Source organism: Salvelinus sp. IW2-2015, linkage group LG4q.1:29 (assembly GCF_002910315.2).
Source record: "Salvelinus sp. IW2-2015 linkage group LG4q.1:29, ASM291031v2, whole genome shotgun sequence".
In the NCBI taxonomy this organism is placed as follows: domain Eukaryota; kingdom Metazoa; phylum Chordata; class Actinopteri; order Salmoniformes; family Salmonidae; genus Salvelinus; species Salvelinus sp. IW2-2015.
Window position 1 is genome coordinate 47,711,826 of NC_036842.1, and position 21,091 is coordinate 47,732,916.

At 42.1% G+C, this 21,091-nt stretch overlaps 1 protein-coding gene and 2 long non-coding RNA genes across 5 annotated transcripts in view; 2 read left to right on the top strand and 1 right to left on the bottom strand.

Annotated features, from left to right (window-relative positions):
* The window catches only part of snx33 (sorting nexin 33), a 47,143-nt gene extending 39,646 nt beyond the window's left edge, over positions 1-7,497 (bottom strand). Inside the window, exon 1 of the mRNA XM_023984815.2 lies at positions 4,853-7,497. Within this exon, the coding sequence (XP_023840583.1) occupies positions 4,853-6,275 (1,423 nt within the window). The 5' untranslated portion in view covers positions 6,276-7,497. The remainder of the gene's footprint in view (positions 1-4,852) is intronic.
* Positions 7,498-17,696: 10,199 nt separating this feature from the next.
* LOC139027549 (uncharacterized) lies at positions 17,697-19,565 on the top strand. 3 transcript variants are annotated; one of them, XR_011479660.1, is made up of 4 exons: positions 17,697-18,106; positions 18,402-18,733; positions 18,823-19,423; positions 19,503-19,565. It is a non-coding gene; the product is annotated as an uncharacterized lncRNA (long non-coding RNA). The 3 variants fall into 3 exon arrangements; XR_011479661.1 differs by having other exon boundaries at positions 17,699-18,106; positions 18,823-18,884; positions 18,967-19,518; XR_011479659.1 differs by having other exon boundaries at positions 17,698-18,106; positions 18,823-19,517.
* Positions 19,566-19,754: 189 nt separating this feature from the next.
* Positions 19,755-20,719, top strand: LOC139027550 (uncharacterized). The gene is made up of 3 exons (XR_011479662.1): positions 19,755-20,184; positions 20,462-20,573; positions 20,667-20,719. It is a non-coding gene; the product is annotated as an uncharacterized lncRNA (long non-coding RNA).
* The last annotated feature ends 372 nt before the right edge of the window (positions 20,720-21,091 follow it).

The following is a 21,091-nucleotide window of genomic DNA, read 5'->3' on the forward strand; positions in this document are numbered from 1 at the left end:
CCAAGATTGGCAAATTCGCCACTGGCGCCCTGTGCTCTTCACAGATGAAAGCGGTTCACACTGAGCACGTGACAGACGTGACAGAGTCTGGAGACGCCGTGGAGAACGTTCTGCTGCCTGCAACATCCTCCAGCATGACCGGTTTGGCGGTGGGTCAGTCATGGTGTGGGGTGGCATTTCTTTGGGGGGCCTCCATGTGCTCGCCAGAGGTAGCCTGACTGCCATTAGGTACCAGATGAGATCCTCAGACCCTTGTGAAACCATATGCTGGTGCGGTTGGCCCTGGGTTCCTCCTAATGCAAGACAATGCTAGACCTCATGTGGCTGGAGTGTGCAGCAGTTCCTGCAAGAGGAAGGCATTGATGCTATGGACTGGCCGCCCGTTCCCCAGACCTGAATCCAATTGAGCACATCTGGGACATGTCTCGCTCCATCCACCAACGCCACGTTGCACCACAGACTGTCCAGGAGTTGGCGATGCTTTAGTCCAGGTCTGGGAGGAGATCCCTCAGGAGACCATCCGCCACCTCATCAGGAGCATGCACAGGCGTTGTAGGGAGGTCATACAGGCACGTGGAGGCCACACACACTACTGAGCCTCATTTTGACTTGTTTTAAGGACATTACTCAAATGGATCAGCCTGTAGTGTGGTTTTCCACTTTAATTTTGAGTGTGACTCCAAATCCAGAACTCCATGGGTTGATAAATTTGATTTCCATTGATAATTTTTGTGTGATTGTGTTGTCAGCACATTCAACTATGTAAAGAAAAAAGTATTTAATAAGAATATTTCATTCATTCAGATCTAGGATGTGTTATTTTAGTGTTCCCTTTATTTTTTTGAGCAGTGTATTTCCCCCATCACTATTATATGTGATACGCCTGTACAGAGTCATCTCTCTCCTTCTCTCTCACCAAGTCGCACCCCCTGTCACTCAAGGAGCGAAGTTGTTGTTGCTCAACCATGAGATCACTTGCCAACCGTTCACTCTTCAGTCTGCTTGGTCAATGCAGCAGATGCAACAATATGTTGACGACAATGACGCTGCTTTCAACTCTGCTTCTTAACATAAATCCACAAGCATTATATAAATACACTATTAGTTTCTGTATTCCTGTCTGCAAACAGCTAGTTTGTCTTTTTTTAGCAAGTAGTGGCCAAAATAAATCATGTTCACCTTTAGTGCTCATCGCTAGTTACCTGGCTAGCTATCTAACTAGCTAATAAATGTATGTCAGGGCTATTCAGCTATTCACCGCAGATGAGATCACTACACTGCCTGATACACCAGAGCATACTTTGCGGTTAACTCAGTGGTGAGTTAAAAACACCATGGACTGAGTTATGGCAATCATAAACTTTATCCGATTAACATCTTGCCTGCAACATAGCTTGTTTTGTAGTCTGTTGAGCATCATGATCTTTAGTTTATTAGATGTTTGTTTTTTAGTGATCAATTGAATGGACTTTGGGACTACAGAGAAGTGATAAAACAGTTATTGACACAATTGAAAAACGGACTTCCTTTCAAAATAAATGTGTAATTATCTCTTCTGATATGAGTCCAAACAAATGCTCTATTCCCTACACAACAAACAGTTAACAGGCTACATTTAATGTAGCCAAAGAATTAGAGGTCGACCGATTAATCGGAATGGCCAATTAATTAGGGCCGATTTCAAGTTTTCATAACAATCGGTAATCGGTATTTTTGGACACCGATTGTGGCAGATTTTTTTTTTTTACACCTTTATTTAACTAGGCAAGTCAGTTAAGAACACATTCTTATTTTCAATGACAGCCTAGGAACGGTGGGTTAACTGCCTTGTTCAGGGGTAGAACGACAGATTTTTACCTTGTCAGCTCGGGGATTCGTTTTTGCAACCTTCCGGTTACTAGTCCAACGCTCTAACCACCTGCCTTACATTGCACTCCACGAGAAGCCTGCGTGGCAGGCTGACTACCTGTTACGTGAGGGCAGCAAGAAGCCAAGGTAAGTTGCTAGCTAGCATTAAACTTATCTTACAAAAAACAATCAACCTTAACATAATCACTAGTTAACTACACATGGTTGATGATATTACTAGTTTATCTAGCATGTCCTGCGTTGCATATAATCGATGCAGTGCCTGTTAATTTCTCATCGAATCACAGCCTACTTCGCCAAACGGGTGATGATTTAACAAGCGCATTCGCGAAAAAAGCACTGTCGTCGCACCAATGTGTACCTAACCATTAACATCAATGCCTTTCTTGAAAATCAATACACAAGTATATATTTTTCAACCTGCATATTTTGTTAATATTGCCTGCTAACATGAATTTCTTATAACTAGGGAAATTGTGTCACTTCTCTTGCGTTCCGTGCAAGCAGTCAAGGTATATGCAGCAGTTTGGGCCACCTGGCTCGTTGCGAACTGTGTGAAGTCAATTTATTCCTAACAAAGACTGTAATTAATTACGGTTCCGTATTTCACTGAAAGAATAAACGTTTTGTTTTCGAAATGATAGTTTCCGGATTCTACCATATTAATAACCAAAGGCTCGTATTTCTGTGTTATTATGTTATAATTAAGTCTATGATTTGATATTTGATAGAGCAGTCTGACTGAGCGATGGTAGGCAGCAGCAGGCTCGTAAGCATTCATTCAAACAGCACTTTTGTGCGTTTGCCAGCAGCTCTTCGCTGTGCTTCAAGCATTGAGCTGTTTATGACTTCAAGCCTATCAACTCCCGAGATTAGGCTGGTGTAACTGATGTGAAATGGCTAGCTAGTTAGCGGGGTGCGCGTATATTGGGTTTCAAACGTCACTCGCTCTGAGACTTGGAGTAGTTGTTCCCCTTGCTCTGCAAGGGCCGTGGCTTTTGTGGTAACGATGCTTCGAGGGTGGCTGTTGTCGATGTGTTCCTGGTTCGAGCCCAGGTAGGGGCGAGGAGAGGGACGGAAGCTATACTGTTACACTGGCAATACTAAAGTGCCTATAAGAACATCCAATAGTCAAAGGTATATGAAATACAAATGGTACAGAGAGAAATAGTTCTATAATTCTTATAATAACTACAACCTAAAACTTCTTGCCTGGGAATATTGAAGACTCATGTTAAAAGGAACCACCAGCTATGTTATGTTATGTTCTCATGTTCTGAGCAAGGAACTTAAACGTTAGCTGTTTTACATGGCACATATTGCACTTTTACTTTCTTCTCAAACACTTTGTTTTTGCATTATTTAAACCAAATTGAACATGTTTCATTATTTATTTGAGGCTAAATTGATTTTATTGATGTATTATATTAAGTTAAAATAAGTGTTCATTCAGTATTGTTGTAATTGTCATTATTACAAATCAATTTTTAAAAATCGTCCGATTAATCGGTATCGGCTTTTTTGGTCCTCCAATAATCGGTATCGGCATTGAAAAATCATAATCGGTCGACCTCTACAAAGAATATAAGGTCCCACTCCCCTGGGAAACACTGACCAACACTTTGGTTCCTACCCTGTCACAATAACGTCTGCATAGAGATCCTATTAGTACTGCAATTCTTTGAATGCTTGCCTGGCTTTTTCATTTGTCAAACAACACCGTATTTAAAGTGACACTATTACATTGTAACTATAGAATTGGAATAATCATTATATTTCCATGATTYCAACAAATGTCACCTAAGTGTTTTGATCTAAATCGCAAGTCAAATCGCAATTGCAATATTTGGTTAAAAATAAGGCCTAGATTTTTGCCCATATTGTGCAGCCCTACGTGGCAGTGTGGAAATGATCTAATGACATAAGTTTGATTGTTTTATAATGTTCAATCAGAATGGAGAACTACCCATTGAAATCACTTAGAATGTATGGGTTGCCACCCTAGGGTCACGCACAACTCATAAAGCAAATTTAGAACTTTTATTATTCAAAAATATAAAATGCCCTCAAATATCATCGTACCGACAAAACATTTGAAAAATATCGCCCAGCCCTACATTGCAAGGAACTTCAAAGCAGTTTAATATTTTTTTAAATGGTGTATCTGGTAGTAGTGGATGTGTACTATCAAAGACGGAATGTTTACAAGATAGCTGTTCCTCTGTTGATGTGATGGAACTTTCTTCCATACTTCCCCGCACTGGTGTTTTTAATGAGAGGAAGTAGCGGATGTTACACAATTATTTGAAAACCCAGTGGACTTTAAAATGTACAGTGTGAGTGAGTGCTTTAGTAACACTGTACACAGTGTTGAAGTTCCTCTACATGCAGCTAAGGAATGGCTTGGGGGTACTTCGATTATCTTTCCATTTACCAGAGTGACAGAGTAGTAGAACTGGTCGGAATTTAAGAGAGACCGTTTGAGTAGAGCTCAAAGACATGTTTGATAGAACTGTCAGCATCCATCAATCAAGGAACCCTTGATTTCTGAGTAAGAAGATGACTGAATGTCATCCAGTAATGAACCACTGTACATTTGGAATCAAATCTTAACGATGAACGTTGAATGATTCTAACAGCGGTGTCACATTTTTTCCACTTTTCAATTTTTCCTCCTGTCAATGTGATTAACAACAGATGTGCTGTATGGCCACCGGAAATAATTAGTTTATAGGATTCTAGACCGCTATCCGTCAGTGCTTTGTAAGAGTTGCCCTATTGATTTGCCAGCTGTTGTGGTAATGCATGATCACTTATAACATATCAATATGGGCCAAACTTAGTTATAACAGCTATCACAAGAGTGATACTGAGGCTTTGTTTCCATGTGACGCAATGCAATGAGTTGAAGCTTCATCTCTAGGACAAGCTATTAGACTCTAGGTCTAACACTAATAAGCACATGATAAGGGGAGTACATTACCTTTCTGTAGATGAATAATGTCCGGGAAGTTGGCGAGTAGACCCTGGTAGAGTGACAGTTTGTCCAGCATGTGGAAGAGGTCATACTTAGGTTGCTCCGCAAACATTTCCCCAATGTTCTCGTAAGTACGTCCCGTGTGGGAGATGGCGGTGTTGAGGGCGTCCGAGCAGTGGGGAGGGTCCAGCATGAACGCCTGACTGACGTTCTGGAAGGCGTTCCCCAGCCGCTGAAATTCCTTCCGGAAGCCTCCAAGGTGCTTCCGCACCAGTTCTGAGGCCACATGCGTAAGCTGCATGACGCTGTCATCCATTTTCTTGGCGAAGGACTTGAAGGAGTCCACACGTTCCTCCACGTCCTGCAGGTCCTGGTGCTCATTTGGGATCTGGAAGGTAAGCATGAAGTTGGCGCCCATCATCTCGTCCTTCTCTGCCCGCCGCTTGCCCAGCTTCCACTGCTTGTCGTCAGCGCACATGAGGAAGTGCTCGAAGCCTTCGTATTGCGACAAGACCGGGTGGCTGGTCATGTGGTCCATCCAGAGGATCAGCCGCCGCTTGCGCTTCTCGATGAAGTCCTCTTCGAAGCGCCCTGTTGCCTGTTTCTCGGGCAGGTGGGGCACGGAGATGACGGTGAACTTGTGCAGTAGACGGTTGTACAACCAGTCGAAGTGCTTGTAACGCCGGTACACAGGCCTCGCATTGTGGCTTGGGGTCACTCGGTACGATATGTAGGTCTTGATGCCTTTGAACTTGGTCTGCTTGGTAGGGTCCTCGATGGAGCAAGAGAAAGGTGTRGGGCTSTCTTTCCATTGAGGCCCTTTGGGGCCCATCKCAATGGTGTATGACTCSGCTATCTTAGCGTTCATGGGCACATCGCCCAACACAAAMGCTTCCACCCCYGAGCGKACAAAGCTGGAGAATCGGTTCAAGTTCCTKCCYACCATACTGCCCTTCCGCGAGCTGGAGATGCTGTCCTGCCTCTCCATGTAAGGTTTGGCTCGATAGTGGACATTGGGGTTGTTGGAGTGGGGGCTCTGATGGGAATGTCCATTTGCGCCACTGCGGCCATCATCGTCCACCACTGTGGAACTGTCATCCCAATCATCCCAGTCATCATCATCGTCGTCATAGTAACCTTGTTGCATGTGAAAGGGCGTGTTTGGGGCGGAGGGGAAATATGAGGAGTCATTGCCTGGAGAACCCACCGGGCTTATGGAGCAGTCTGTCAGGTTGGAGTTGGAACGAGGGCGGATTACTTCCACGTAAGAGGCCGGGAAGAGACCTTTCTGTCCTTTACTGTTCTCCCCTTGTAACCAGCCATCTACAGAGTTATCGTCAAAGATAACCAGTTCCTCATTCTCCTGTATGCTGATCTCCTCTTTGTTTTCACTTTGGAAAGTGTAGAGTGCCTTGCCTTTCATCGACATTTTGACTCTCTGATGAAAATCATATGCACACGCTGCCTAAAATCATTGTGATGCTGCTACCCTTGGGCACAACATTTTAACACGCAAATAGATGATTTCAGACTATTTCAGCTCATTTCAACTGCAGTCACCCAACACTTGTTTGAATCAATAAGAGATGGTGTGAAAGAGTTATGTAAATCTAATGGTATTGTGCTGGAATGCCACAACAACTGTCAAATGGCATAAATACTGATCTGTGCTCATGCACTATAACACGATAATAACCTTAGTGCTATATCTGTTTTTACTGCCTAAAAAAACAGCTAGTGCAGTATAGAGTTGGGTATATCTACGACTCGATTACACAAGTGTCCGAGGTTGTTTTCTATACTGTGCCAAGAATCTTGTCCATCTTTTTAGTAGGCCTGTGGACTGCATACAAAAGCAGTAACATCGAATTGCAAATGGTTTTCAGTGGTTGTGAGAATCCATTCCTGTACACATACAATTAACAAGGAATATGAGCTATTTACTTTGGTATTCTTACTGCAAATATCAATTGCAAACTGGATGAATTGCTTAATACCACATGCCATGCACCCGCTGCCTACTACATCAATACCATATTCCTATCGATAGCCTTATGTCCCATGAGCCTAAACGTTTTTTTTGTTTCTATTGAGGATATCCAAGCTTTACCTTCGATACTTGAAACTGCAATTGAACTTGTGGGCTATCGCAACTTGTAACTCCTCAGTCCATGCATCACACCAGCAATGACACACCGGTTCATCCGAAAACTATTTTTCACCAAGAAGCAATTGCAAACATTCGTCTATTCGTTGTAATCCTGAAGAATAGTTTGATTGTTATCCTTGCGTGATAACGTCCTCGAACACAGACTTGCTGTACATCCCACCGACGTGGTCAAACATTATCAAAATATTTTGTTTCCAGCACAAAGACAAAGTGCCCCGAGTGGAAGAAACCATTCAGCGCCGAGAGAGATGAGTAATGATATCCCAGACTAGTGCATTCTGGTCTTGATCGACATTCCTTGGACTTGCTCCACTTCCCCCGCTAAACAGGTTCTTGTGTATCTTGATCTGTTTCCTTTAATACAAAAAAAGATGAAGCATTATTAGCAAATTGTTAGGGTCTGCGATTAAATCAAAGCATAGACTACTTCTTGGAGGTTATTTCTATACGTTCTGTAACAAAGTAACTATTTCCATGACGCTAGGCATGGACAATAAAACATATGTGACGCTAACCACAATAACGATTAGCCACAAGTGGAATTTACGGTTTGCCTGCAAAAACTAAAAGTCCCCAATTGAAAGTGAAGCAAACAGATACAAACAGTGGAATCATGCCATATTTGGACTAGATAATGCTAAACAAGGTTATAATGTTATTATATAAATTCAACAAAAGACAATAATTAGTTAATTTGACATTCAAAAAACTGTTGAAATCTCACTGATGCATTAAACTTCAATTGCATTGGGGGCATACTTAATACAGTGCGCTAAAAAAGTATTTGGACAGTGACACATGTTTTGTTGTTTTGGCTCTCTACTCCAGCACTTTGGATTTTAAATGATACAATCACTCAGAGGTTAAAGTGTAGACTGTCAGCTTTAATTTGAGGGTATCTTCATCCATATCGGGTGAACCATTTAGCAATTATAGCACTTTTTGTACACAGTCTCCCCATTTTATGGGACCAAAAGTATTGGGACAAATTCACTTATATGTGTATTAAAGTATTAAAAAGTTAAGTATTTGGTTCCAAAATGGATGAAAATATCCTCAAATGAATGCTGACAGTCTGCGCTTTAACCTCATTGTTATTGTATCATTTCACGTCCAAAGTGCTGGAGTACAGAGCCAAAATAGAAAAATGTTAGGTATTTCACACCTATGGATTGTGGATCCATGAAATGGGGTATTAGTCGACACAGTGACATCCACAGAACAAAATTGTCATGAGTTTACACAAATATTAGCGTCGTAGCACTTATTGTGGGACTTTGACTGTGGGGAATCACCTTCCTATCCAGCCTACTGTGTGTATTAAACTTCATATTGCACTGAACAGCCTTATCTATGGATTGTGGGATAAATGGGGTATGAGTCAACTCAGTGTTACCCACAGAACACAATTATTCACATTCCAAGCCTGTTTCGGGTTATCTAGTCCAAAAATATGGCATGGTTCCACAATTTGTATCCGTTTGCATGACTTTCATTGAGGAACCTTTATTGTGAAGGAGACCCACAAATGCCACTATTGTGGATAATCGTTATTGTGGCTAGCTTCACACAGGTGACAAAAGAGGACGTTTTTTTCATCATTGAGGTCTTTTTATCCATTCTCTGAAATGCAAGAAATCAGCTCTATACTGCCCCCAGCATGAGAAACATAACAACATGAAGAAATGAATATGCTTTTCTCATAAGTCAATTATTTTCATATGCTACATTTACATATAGGCTATTTTTTTATTTTGTATTTATTTAATCTTTATTTAACAAGGCAAGTCAGTTTAGAACAAATTCTTATTTACAATGACGGCCTACCAAAAGGCAAAAGGCCTCCTGCGGGGACGGGGGCTGGGATTAAAAAAATAAAAAATAAAAAAATATAAATATAAGACAAAACACACATCACAACAAGAGAGACAACACAACACTACATAAGAGAGACTTAAAACAACAACATAGCAAGGCAGCAACACATGAAAACACAGCATGGTAGCAACACAACATTACAACAACATGGTAGCAACACAACATGGTAGCAGCACAAAACATGGTACAAACATTATTGAGCACAGACAACAGCACAAAGGGCAAGAAGGTAGAGACAACAATACATCACTCAAAGCAGCCACAACTGTCAGTAAGAGTGCCCATGATTGAGTCTTTGAATGAAGAGATTAAGATAAAACTGTCTGAGTTTGAGTATTTGTTGCAGCTCGTGACTACCTCAAGCTCTAAACCCTCAGAGATAGTAATCACACCTGTGGGGAGAAGGGCATTCTTCTTACCAAACCACATGACCTTTGTTTTGGAGGTGTTCAGAACAAGGTTAAGGTTAAGGGTAGAGAAAGCTTGTTGGACACTAAGAAAGCTTTGTAGTAGAGCATTTAACACAAAATCCGGGGAGGGGCCAACTGAGTATAAGACTGTATCATCTGTATTTAAATGGATGAGAGAGCTTCCTACTGCCTGAGCTGTGTTGTTCATGTACATTGAGAAGAGATTTGGGCCTAGGATTGAGCCTTGGGGTACTCCCTTGGTGACAGGCAGTGGCTGAGACAGGAGATTTTCTGTCTTTATACACTGCACTCTTTGAGAGAGGTAGTTAGCAAACCAGACAAAAAAACCCTCAGAGACACCAATACTCCTTAGCCGACCAACAAGAATGGACTGGTCTACCGTATCAAAAGCTTTGGCCAAGCCAATAAAAATGGCAGTGATATTGGTGATTGATAATGATGATTGATGATGATGATGTTGATGTGATTGTGGAGTAGCCTATAGGCTATGAAGATTATGAGAAAGATACTGCCATTTGCAATATTTGAGATTGAAACACTAAAATGTCAATCAAGATTAGTTTCCTACTCCTCTAATACCTTTGCTTGTGTAAGTTGTTGACAGAAATGTCAGCATTTAATGTGAGGATGGATGAAAATCCTAACAAATTTGTTTTGCACCGTACTGTAGAGCTATTGACATTTAATGCCCGTGTACACTATATACGGCTCATGTATACTAGCACGCGTGCCGCTTAGGCCATCCAGAGTGGCTCACTTGTGGGCATGTTGGCAGCATATGGCATCATATAGCAGCAAGTTCGATTGTGCATCAAGAATTCAGCATAGCAAGGTTGTATGAAGGTCTGGTTATTAAATGGGTAAATAGTTTAATCCAATCTCCATTTCATGAATTTATTCGCAGGTAAATAGTAATATGCTCTAAAACGCTCAGGTGACTAGCAAACTTTGCTCCCCTGTTTCCAATCATCCAAAAGGATAGGAGAACCTATTCAAGTAAGTAAATACATTTCGAAAATGTTTTAAAAAACTATGTATTATTAGCTAACTAGCTACAGTGCAGGCTAATTCAAATGAGCTGCTAACGTAGCTAGCTAGCTATCTAGTCAACTTCACATACTGTATAGGTAGCTGGTGTCACGTTCCTGACCTGTTTTCCTTGTTTTTGTATGTGTTTAGTTGGTCAGGGCGTGAGTTGGGGTGGGCATTCTATGTTATGTGTTTCTATGTTGGGTTAAATGTGTTGCCTGATATGGTTCTCAATTAGAGGCAGGTGTTTGACGTTTCCTCTGATTGAGAACCATATTAAGGTAGGCTGTTCTCACTGTTTGTTGGTGGGTGATTGTTGCTGTGTCTGTGTTTGTTACACCACACGGTACTGTCTCGTTCATTTCGTTCATTCCTGTTCGTGCGTTCTTCGTTTTATGTAGTTCTCATGTTCAGGTCTGTTTAACGTCGTTTGTTGTTTTGTAATTATCAAGTGTATTTTCGTGTCAGTGTTCGTCTTGTCTATTAAATTCATCATGTATTCATCACCCGCTGCGCCTTGGTCCACTCTCTCACCAAAAGACGACCGTTACAGCTGGCTAAGTTAATTAAATATCACCAGCTACCTAACTTCATATTAGCTAGCTATCTTGATGTATTATTCACTGTAAAAAAAAACTCCAAATGCATTTATAGTTAGCTAGTTAACAGCCATGGAGGAGGGTGAAAGGATAGCAGCCCCAACTGTCAAAGTGAGAGAGTAGGCTATTCTGATAGGACAGGTACTTTTGTGTAGTTCCAGTCCCTAGAAGTGAAGACGGAGATAATAGTAACATAATATTCAGAGCGGTCTATTTTGAGTATATTGAAGTTTGTTTCTTGTGAGATTTTCAGTCCTCAGATACAGAGAGCTGTGAAAGCCTGTCTGCAGATGAAGAGATCCCATTTAAGAGGAGTGGTTCTCAGTCCTGGTCCTGGAGACTCAAAGGGGTGCACATTTTTGCCTTAGCACTACACAGCTGATTCAAATGATCAACTCATCATCAAGCTTCAAGTCGTATTTATGTATTCATTTGTGATGCTATCCTCGATATGATCCTGCTATTGGTACATGCACATGCATTTATCTATCCAATGTTATCATGATTTGTTATAAGGGATATTATACTTTAGTAATCCACAATAATCTTGTGATGTAAAAGTCTAATAACGACATTATTCCTACAGATACCTTGTAACTGTAGATTCCTTCAAAACGATTGTCCACAGTTACCATGTAGGACACTGCAAGGTTGGATGACCAGAGCAATCTGGGACTGCCTCCTGGGGGAATTCAGGCGTGTGAAGGCTAACTGTGTCCTGCATAACTTCAGGAGGGGACCTGCAGCTCGCCGCCATGTACTAGGGGAGATGTCTGCTGCTCTGCAGGATGTTTCAAGGATGGGGACCAACAACGCAGCAAGAAAGGCAATCTGTGTAAGGGAGATCTTCACCTCCTACTTCTTCAAAGAGGGTGCTGTTCCCTGGCAACACCATAGACTACACTATGCACAACCAAAGGCTCTTTTAAGAGCCATCCACATTGCAATAAGAGTATTCTTCCATTTACTTAGCTATGTCAACTGCAGTTATTCAATTCCCAATCTCCCTTTGATTTCTACTTCTCGGGTGAGGGTGCTGTTTAGGTAAGGGTGTGATGTCTATACAAAAACAGGCTATTTTAAAAATGAGAACAATTAGATTCCCACACCTACACACTCATGTACCAATATGATTGATGGATTGTGTTGTGCAGTAAGCAGACTCAAGTGTATAACTGTGGTTCCTTCCACCTTCAAAGAATAGGCAAGAGGGCCAACCATGGGGAACAGGAAGACAATTCATTATTTCTATAACTACGCTATATTGTTTGTCCTTGTGTGTCCGTTCATGTTTTTCAGCATAAAGTACTCTGCCTCCACTTAGTATGGACACCAAGTGAGGCAACACACACAGATTCATCTTGAACACTGCCTCTTTAACTATCTTATTTTCTCAATAACGGTCTCTTACCTTCACTTCATCCCTCTCTCCTCTTCTCCCTAAATCCTCTATTATGTACTTGTGATGAACTGAGAGAATATTAGTGTAGCACTGTGATTCATCAATCATATGCTGTCTTCCCTGCTCCTCTGTTCTTACCTCTTTCCCTTTCTTTCTTTTACACCTCCCTCTCCACCTCCTCTTTCTTCCTCTGTTTTTATAATGCACACCAGGTGTGCACTGAAGTACAGATTCAACTTGTATTTATAATATAATATTACAATTATAATATTTACAATGCATGTATTATGTATTTATAACACTTGGATGATGAACTTCTTTCAATAAAGCGTTTCACATTCTCTACTGGTGCAAATTAAGTCTCTAATTTGTTGAAATACTACACCTATCCTGTGTTTATCAGCTCAATGCAGATGAAGGAAATTAGATATTGAGATTAACCGGTTTTAGAGTATTTACATGATGCATAGGAAGTGTAGTGTACTGTTTAAAAAAATATATATTTCTGTATATATGAATTACAAATAAGCCTTGAACTAGTTAAATCAATTTTCTAGTCTATTGCATAATCTATTGCATTGATGTCCCAGGACCAGGATTGGTAAACACTGTTAAAGTGTATAATTGTAATACATACATGCAGACACAGCATCATACAAAGACTGGAATTTGATACTCCTGGTATTGGATATGACTGAAAAATTATCTCACAGACATTCATACCTGAACTGCACCTTTATTTGCCAAGGTAGAGTACATGATCAGTGAATACATTAAATGTACAGGCTACAATGTGGGGATCTCATGCATGGTAATAACTACATTTATATACGACTTGCATCCTTGGTACAAAGTTTTATTATATTCTACTCAATCCATAGGCTTCATTAATGTAATTCAGACTGTTTTAAAGTTGATACAACTGGCTATGATAGCTGAGGTTCATAGCTAGGTTCTGAACTAATATGTACTTATACCAAACGTTTTAGGGTCCATACACATATCGGCTACATAACTAGCTACATATCCATAGGCATACAGGTATTTTTTTATCCTCCACTGCACAATAAGCAAGAAAATAGTTAGCTAGCTGTGTTACTTCAGTTGCATTGCATGGCAAATATCAGCAAGGCAAGCTTACAAAATTGTACATTAAATTTGCAATAAATGCTTTAGCTAGCTAGATTCTTTACATCCACTGTTTCACAAGACGACAGCCTAGTTTGTTGGTTGCTTCAGGAGTCCCTAAAACATTAAACAACCGGAATTACAATTTATACTCATGTCACAACACCCAAAAAGCTAGCCAGCTAGTTGGCTAATATTAGCTAGTCAGTGAGCTTGCTAAATACAATTTTTGTAAATGAACTTTATGACAAAAAAATATGCATAAGCGTTTGTCTCCACATTAAGTAACATCTCAACTGTACATTGTTTTTGCATGATTCGTTATGACGTTATAATCACTTATATTTCCTTCCATCCTAGTATTTTTGTCAACCATCTTTGCTGAAGAAAGTCTCCAGCCTTGGGTCACATAGCGTCAAATTCGTCACAGGATCCACTCGATATGATTGGTCATCGCCCAGCGGTTTCCGCTGGTGACTTCTAATCATATCGAGTGGTTCCCATGAAGAATTTGACCCTATGCGGCCCAAGGATGGAGACTTTCTTCAGCAAAGATGGCTGACAAAAATACTAGGATGGAAGCAAATGTAAGTGATTTTCCCCAGTCTCCGGAAGTCCCCGGCGTCTTCGTCCCAGAGAGGATCCAAGCTTACCCGAGTTCCTCCAAGAGCCTCCGAAGACCGCCGATTTGCCCCTTCCCGAGCCGCTGCAGCTCGGCAGGGCTAGGCTGTCTCCAGCCGAACGCGTACGCATTCTTAACACTCAGTGTTGTCTGTATTGCGGGCCTGCCGGTCATTATGTGGCTACCTGTCCCTTCAAGAGACCTAGCTCATTGGTAGGAATGAGTACTCTGGTGGGTCTTAAAGATAATGTTGCTTCTCCCCCTACTCTCCCCCCTCTCCATGCCACCCTGCTGTGGGGCGATCAGTCCAAGTCTCTCGAGATACTCATCGACTCGGGGGCCGAAATTAGTCTTATGGACGTTACCCTGGTGTCCGAGCTGGGCATCCCCACTCAACCCCTCTGCATTCCCATGGATGTTAGAGCACTGGACTAGCGCTCTATAGGCCGGGTCACCCACCATACCACCACCATCAACCTACGAGTATCGGGGAACCACAGCGAGACGATCCAATTCCTGCTAATTGAGTCTCCGCAGGTTCCTGCGGTATTGGGATTCTCTTGGCCCCAGCGACACAATCCCTCAATTGACTGGTCTATTGGTGCCATCGTGGGCTGGAGCCCGTTCTGCCAAGCCCATTGCCTGAAATCAGCTCTGCCTGCCCCGGGACGTCTTCCTGGGGGCTTGGAAATTGCCCCGAACCTCTCCGCCATACGGAGTACCAGGACCTCCGGGAGGGGTTCAGTAAGGCCCGAGCCACTTCGCTTCCACAACACCGACCGGTAACCAAGGAGGTTAAGCCGGATGTGCTGGCATGCCGCTATAGCCCCGCGGCTACACCCCCGGAAGCCGAAACCTTTCCCCCCTGCTCCAAAATCAATAGCCCCTCTGCTGTTCATCCTCTGTTGCCCTGTACCCTCCGTATACTTCCCTACTTTTCATGTGTCTAGATCTAAACCCATGTCTAACAACCCTTTGTCTCTTGTTTCCAAAACGACCAGCGTTTTGTCTCAGCTCCTGCTTTTCCCCAGTCTCTCTTTTTCTCGTCCTCCTGGTTTTGCCCCTTGCCTGTCCTGACTCTGAGCCTACCTGCCGTCCTGCGCCTATGCCCCTACTCTGGATTACCGACCTCTGCCAGACCTGACCCTGGGCCTGCCTGCCGTCCTGTACCTTGGCCCCACTACTCTGGATTATTTGATCCTGCCTGCCTTGACTTATCGTTTGCCTGCCCCTGTTGTTGCTATAAACATTGTTACTTCAACACAGTCTGCACTTGGGTCTTACCTGAAACCTGATACTTGGGCTCCCAGTCGGCCCGAAGGTTATCTTAAGAGCGGGTGAGGTGGCGATGACGGGACTGGGGGTTGGCATCCTCTCTCACATCAAAACAAACATGTAGACGAGAGACAGATGGAGAATGAGAGAGCATGTTTAAGCCTTGTTTTTCTTTATTCTAACACTGTCAGGCATCAATCATCAGGAGGTAAAACGCAAAACTGAACTTGGATCATTAACTCTGGGACTACTGCATCTCTATTTGTAGTAATACTTTAGTAATACTTCCTGTTGACCCAACCAAGTGACCTCTCACCTCTGATCATGCTGTGCCCTCTATGTACCCAGTTCAGATGCGGGAGGGGTTCACCGACACAGCTGATATAACCTAGAGGATTTAGGGAGAAGGGGAGAGAGGGATGAAGTGAAGGAGAGAGACTGTTATTGAGAAAATAAGATAGATACAGACAGCGTTCAACAGGAATCTGTGTGTTTGGCCTCACCTGGTGTCCACACTAAGTGGCTGCAGAGTGTTTTATGCTGAAAAACATGCACAGACACACAAGGACAAACAATATAGCGTAGTTATAGAAATAATTAATGTGTACGCTGTGATGTGTACGCCGAGGAACTTAAAACTTTCCACCTTCTCCACTGCTGGAGAAATTTTGGGGAAATGGGATGCAACCAGAAAAGTTACATCTATATGCAGGTAATACAGTTATATATTAATGTGCTCCTTCTCTGGTTCAGGCTGTTGAAGAGCTTAAATAAATAATTAAAAGATCCGAGTGCTCAATGGCAGTCAAGCACGCAAGCTAACTGGCTAACATTGGCTAGCTACTTCCAGACACAAATGAGAGAACTCTTCACTCTGACCATTTTACTTGACCTAACTGAGCTGGTTGGGCTGTTTTCATGTTATCCAGAGCATTGCTGACTGTAACTGTGCTGCTGGCAACAATTTAATTACACTTTTTTTGGCCTGAGTTTTTCTGACATCGGCGATATTCAACGGGTGTTGAGCGTTCGTAAATTCATCAGTTATCATGCGCTCTGGCACACTCAGACGAGAGTGCTCTGAAATCAGAGTACATAGCCAGAATTAACAATGTCCATCGAAACGCACGACTATACCACTTAGCTAAGAATGATGTGAATAATCAAGTCAATAAACGTTGGGTAGTTAGTTAGATAGCATATAGTTAATATACTGCCTGGCAAGTTCGATGTATTAGTAGCCAACTAACGTTAGGTAACTAGTTAACATACCGGTAAAGTACATACTGCTGTAATGCTATGCACATTGCTCAACATTATCGTAACAATTGTCATAATTAGTGAAAGCAATGAATTTGTATCTGCTCTCGTCGGACTTCGGCTGTATATTTTCTGCCATTTTCTTCAAATCTGAAAAGTTATGAAGCCATGGCCATTTTCTGAAGTATTGCATTACGGGGCCCTAAAAGCACGGAAATAGTGTCCACTGCATGTATACTTCATATTTTGGCAAATTTAGTACGACATCCGGGAACTTTTGGCATAGTAACTATATCCATACTATGACCAATAAGCATACTACATACTCAATTCACGTCACAAATAATAAAGTTAGTGCTGTTAGTATGAGTATGGAAGTGTGACTTCCTTTTTAGTTAAATTGTTTGTTTTTTTAATATTATTATTGTTATTTTTTATATTGCAGAAAAAAACAGCATACAAACAAGAAGTATACAAACAGACAATAATAACATATGCTAGGGGGTACAACAAATGACAGATTATACAAAGACCTTAAAAGATGCACACATATTGATTGTTTTAACAGTTTTCTTATTAGAAGAATGTAGAATAGTCTTAATGTACTGTATAAATTCCTTATAGAAAACACAAAAGAGTGTTTTTTTATTACTGAATTTACATTTATGAATATGACATTTTCCATTAGCACAATTAGACTTATGAGGTAAAATAGTTTTTCTTTATACTTTTTATAGTTAAGTCTTTAAGAATATTAACAATTACAAACTATCAATATCTTTCCATAATTCTTTACATGTAGAAAATGCTAAAATAAATGCAAAAAACAGTTTGTGGATGCTCAACATAAAAAGTACAGTTAATGTTAATGTCTTTTTTAAGTTTCTTCAGGTAATGATTCGCAGGGTAATACTTATGGATCATTCTGAAAGAGACTTCTTTGACCTGGTGTCATGACTTCTACCGAAGGTAACTCCTCTCCCTGTTCGGGCGGCGCTCGGCACTCGGCGTCGCCGGTTTACTAGCCGCCACCGATCCCTTTTTCCTTTTCTGGTTGTTTTGTCTGTGTTCCTTTTCACACCTGGGGCCTGTTGCACAAAAGTAGAATTAAGACATCCGGGATAAATGACTCAGCTGAGCTCAATGAAGCCAAAACATGTGCGTCCAGGCTTAATTGGTTGCACAAAGACCAAGCCAGGATGAGCAGACACGGATTCATTAAGCCAGGTGAAACCAATCCTGGATAGGTGCGCGCTCACGGCTCACTCAAATAGACCCCGCCACAGATCACAGATTAACTGATTTACCATGGCAACTAGAGCCGCGTACTTTTCCCCGTCGGAAGCACAAATCCTCATGGAGGCATACGAGGAGGTAAAAGATATAATTAAGAAGAAAGGCAACACCGCCACAGTGATAAAGCAAAGAGAAAAAGCGTGGCAAAGTATTGCAGACCGCCTGAATGCGTAAGTAGTGCACAATTACACACTCACCGCTCCGCTGAAACATCACAATTACAATTCAAATATTTAATTCACATCTCCAAAAATGCAGTTGTACTGTAATTATGAAACGGTTAAATTTTTCATTGAAATGCACTGCAGATATGAGTGAAATTGTGTAAAGTAACTCCATCACACTGTATAAAGCTATGATACATTTTTTGATATTTTTACTGAAAACAAGACAAAAATACCAAGTAATTTTTTGCAGTGTGACTCCATTAAATGTGTGTGTGTGTGTGTGTGTGTGTGTGTGTAGATTAAACATGAACGGGCCAAAACGGACATGGCAGCAGGTCAAAATCAAATACAAGAACATTCTGCAGAATGGTATGGTCCCTGACTAATATTTAACAAAGCACAAGCATATATTGTACCCAGAAGGTGCCTGCTCACACATTGTCTGTACTGTTTTAAGTGAAAAAGAATACCCACAGACAAGGCACGGGTGGTGGGTCACCAAAGGCTGACCTTACCCCAGCAGAGGACATGGCCTTGGAGCTAAATAAAGGCAGGCCCGTCTTAGAGGGGATCCCTGGGGGAAAGAGACGAGCATAGGTTCCTCCCAAGATGCCACCCGCTTCATTCAAGGTATGTCTCCATCTCTACATGGGATACAAACCACATTCATATTGAATCAATTTGGACTGTCTGACTTGGTTTACCTTATTGCCTTGCAGTGTCTGGCAGCACTGTGTTCCTGTTAGAGCCACCAGCACAAGCACCAGACGATGCTGATCCAGTGAGTACTCCATCAAAGGCATACTGTAGGCCTGGCATGTCTTGTCTACTAGCTTCAATATGAATCCGATTAAATGTGATAGGGTGAAGGCCCCAGTGCAGCAGCAACAGCACATGATGGAGACGATGATGAGGAGGAGACCATCTCTCTGGATTCCAGAAGGCATGAGGTATCATGTTAAGACTGTGAAAGTACTATTTACTCTACAATGGTGAGGAGTCCTCATCAAAATCAAAAAATCTAATTTCTTTTACAGGACCAGATGCTATACAGTGGGAAAACCAGCCTGGCAACATAGTGCGTATTAATAAAAGGACACCACATCCTGCCAAATTCCAGCTGCGCTAATTGTATTGTGTTCACAAGACTCACAAGCTATCAGAAAGTTGTATGGCAACCACCTCCGGCGCCAAATAGAACTGGCAGACATAGACATTCAGTACAAGAAGAAAAAGATGGAAAATCTTGCACTGGAGTCCGAAATAAAAAAAGAGGACAATTAGAAACTGGACCTTGAAATAAAAAAACTTGAGAGGGAGGTGAGATATGCCTTCAATGTACACTGTATGCTAACTGTAACACAAATGTATTAATCATTATTTTTCTTTCCTCCCCCAGCTCAAAGAAGATGACACAGCTCAAAATAAAAATTAGGTATATTCTCGTAAGTCAAGTGAGCCATGACATATGAGCTCTTTGTTGAGCACACAGGACGGTGGCATCTTTCTAAGGTTTTTTTTATTTTCCCAGCAATCAGTACACCAAGTCATCGTTATAAGGCATCGCCCTCTTTTGCCACCCCCCAGCACCAGGTGTGGCCACTAGCCTATATGAAGGCCCAAAATTGTGTGTTCCTTTCTGCTCTGACAATGGCATGCCCATTCGTGCGGATGTGGTGGATGAAGAAGCACTTGTGCTGAGGAGAGCCTTCAGGCGAGAAAGGGTCTTCAGGGACCGGTTGGACCCACTGGCCTTCCCTGATGACCATCTATATGAAAGATACAGGTTTTCTGCAGATGGCATCAGGTATCTATGCAGACTACTGGGTCCCAGGATTAAGCACCGCACTGCACGGAGCCATGCACTGAGTGTGGAGCAAATGGTTTGTGTGGCCTTGCGCTTTTTTGCTAGTGGAGCCTTCCTGTACTCAGTGGGGAATGCAGAACAGCTGAACAAGGCACAATTTGCCGCACAATAAGGAGTGTGTGTCTGGCTATCAAAGCATTAGCAGATGTCTTCATCTCCTTCCCTGGCCACAGAAGACTCTGTGACATCAAAGAGGAGTTCTATAGGATTGCAGGTAAGAGGATCTACAAATTACAGGACAACTGTTACACATAGAAGGATACTCATTACTTTGTGTGACAGGTTTCCCCAATTGTCATTGGTGCAGTGGACTGCACACACATAAGGATAAAGCCCCTCAGGTGCCCATGAGGCCGATTTTGTGAATAGGAATCCTTTCACAGCATTAATGTTCAGGTGAACATAACTTTTTGATATTGTCCATTGACGACACTCTGCATTGCCAGTGATGTGCATTGATTGGTGTAATATTCCTCATCTTATGATTTCAGATGGTCTGCAATGCTGACTGTGTGATCAGCAATGTTGTGGCAAAATGGCCTGGCTCAGTCCATGACTCCAGAATCTTTCGGGCCTCTGAAATCTATCAGTGCCTATCACAAGGTAAGCCACACACCCCTATTTATAACCATCATGGCTGTGTCAAGAATATCACTGTGTTTATGAGGTAGTAATGATGAGATTTTGTGTTGACAGGTGAATTCTCTGGTGTGTTGCTGGGAGACAGGGGTATGGCTGCCAGCCTTTTCCTCTGACACTTTCACAGACCCCAGGAAGCACAGCAGGCCTACAACCTGCCCATGCCAGGACCAGGGCCAGAGTTGAAATGACCTTTGGCCTCCTGAAGGCACGCTTTCACTGCCTTCACAAATTAAGGGTCAGCCCTGTTAGGGCATGTGATAATTACTGTGGCTTGTGCTGTCCTCCACAATGTGGCCTGCCTGAGAAGGAGAGGGCCCCAGAGTGCACCAGCCATGGACTGGGACAATCGGCAACTTCCTGATGAGACCGTGGGTCGGCTGCTGAGGGACCAATATGTGTTGAATTATTTTAGTTAGTATGTGTGCTTTCAATTTTGGTTAAATATGTCCTGCGGTGGCAGAGGAATTTGGTTTTTTTTG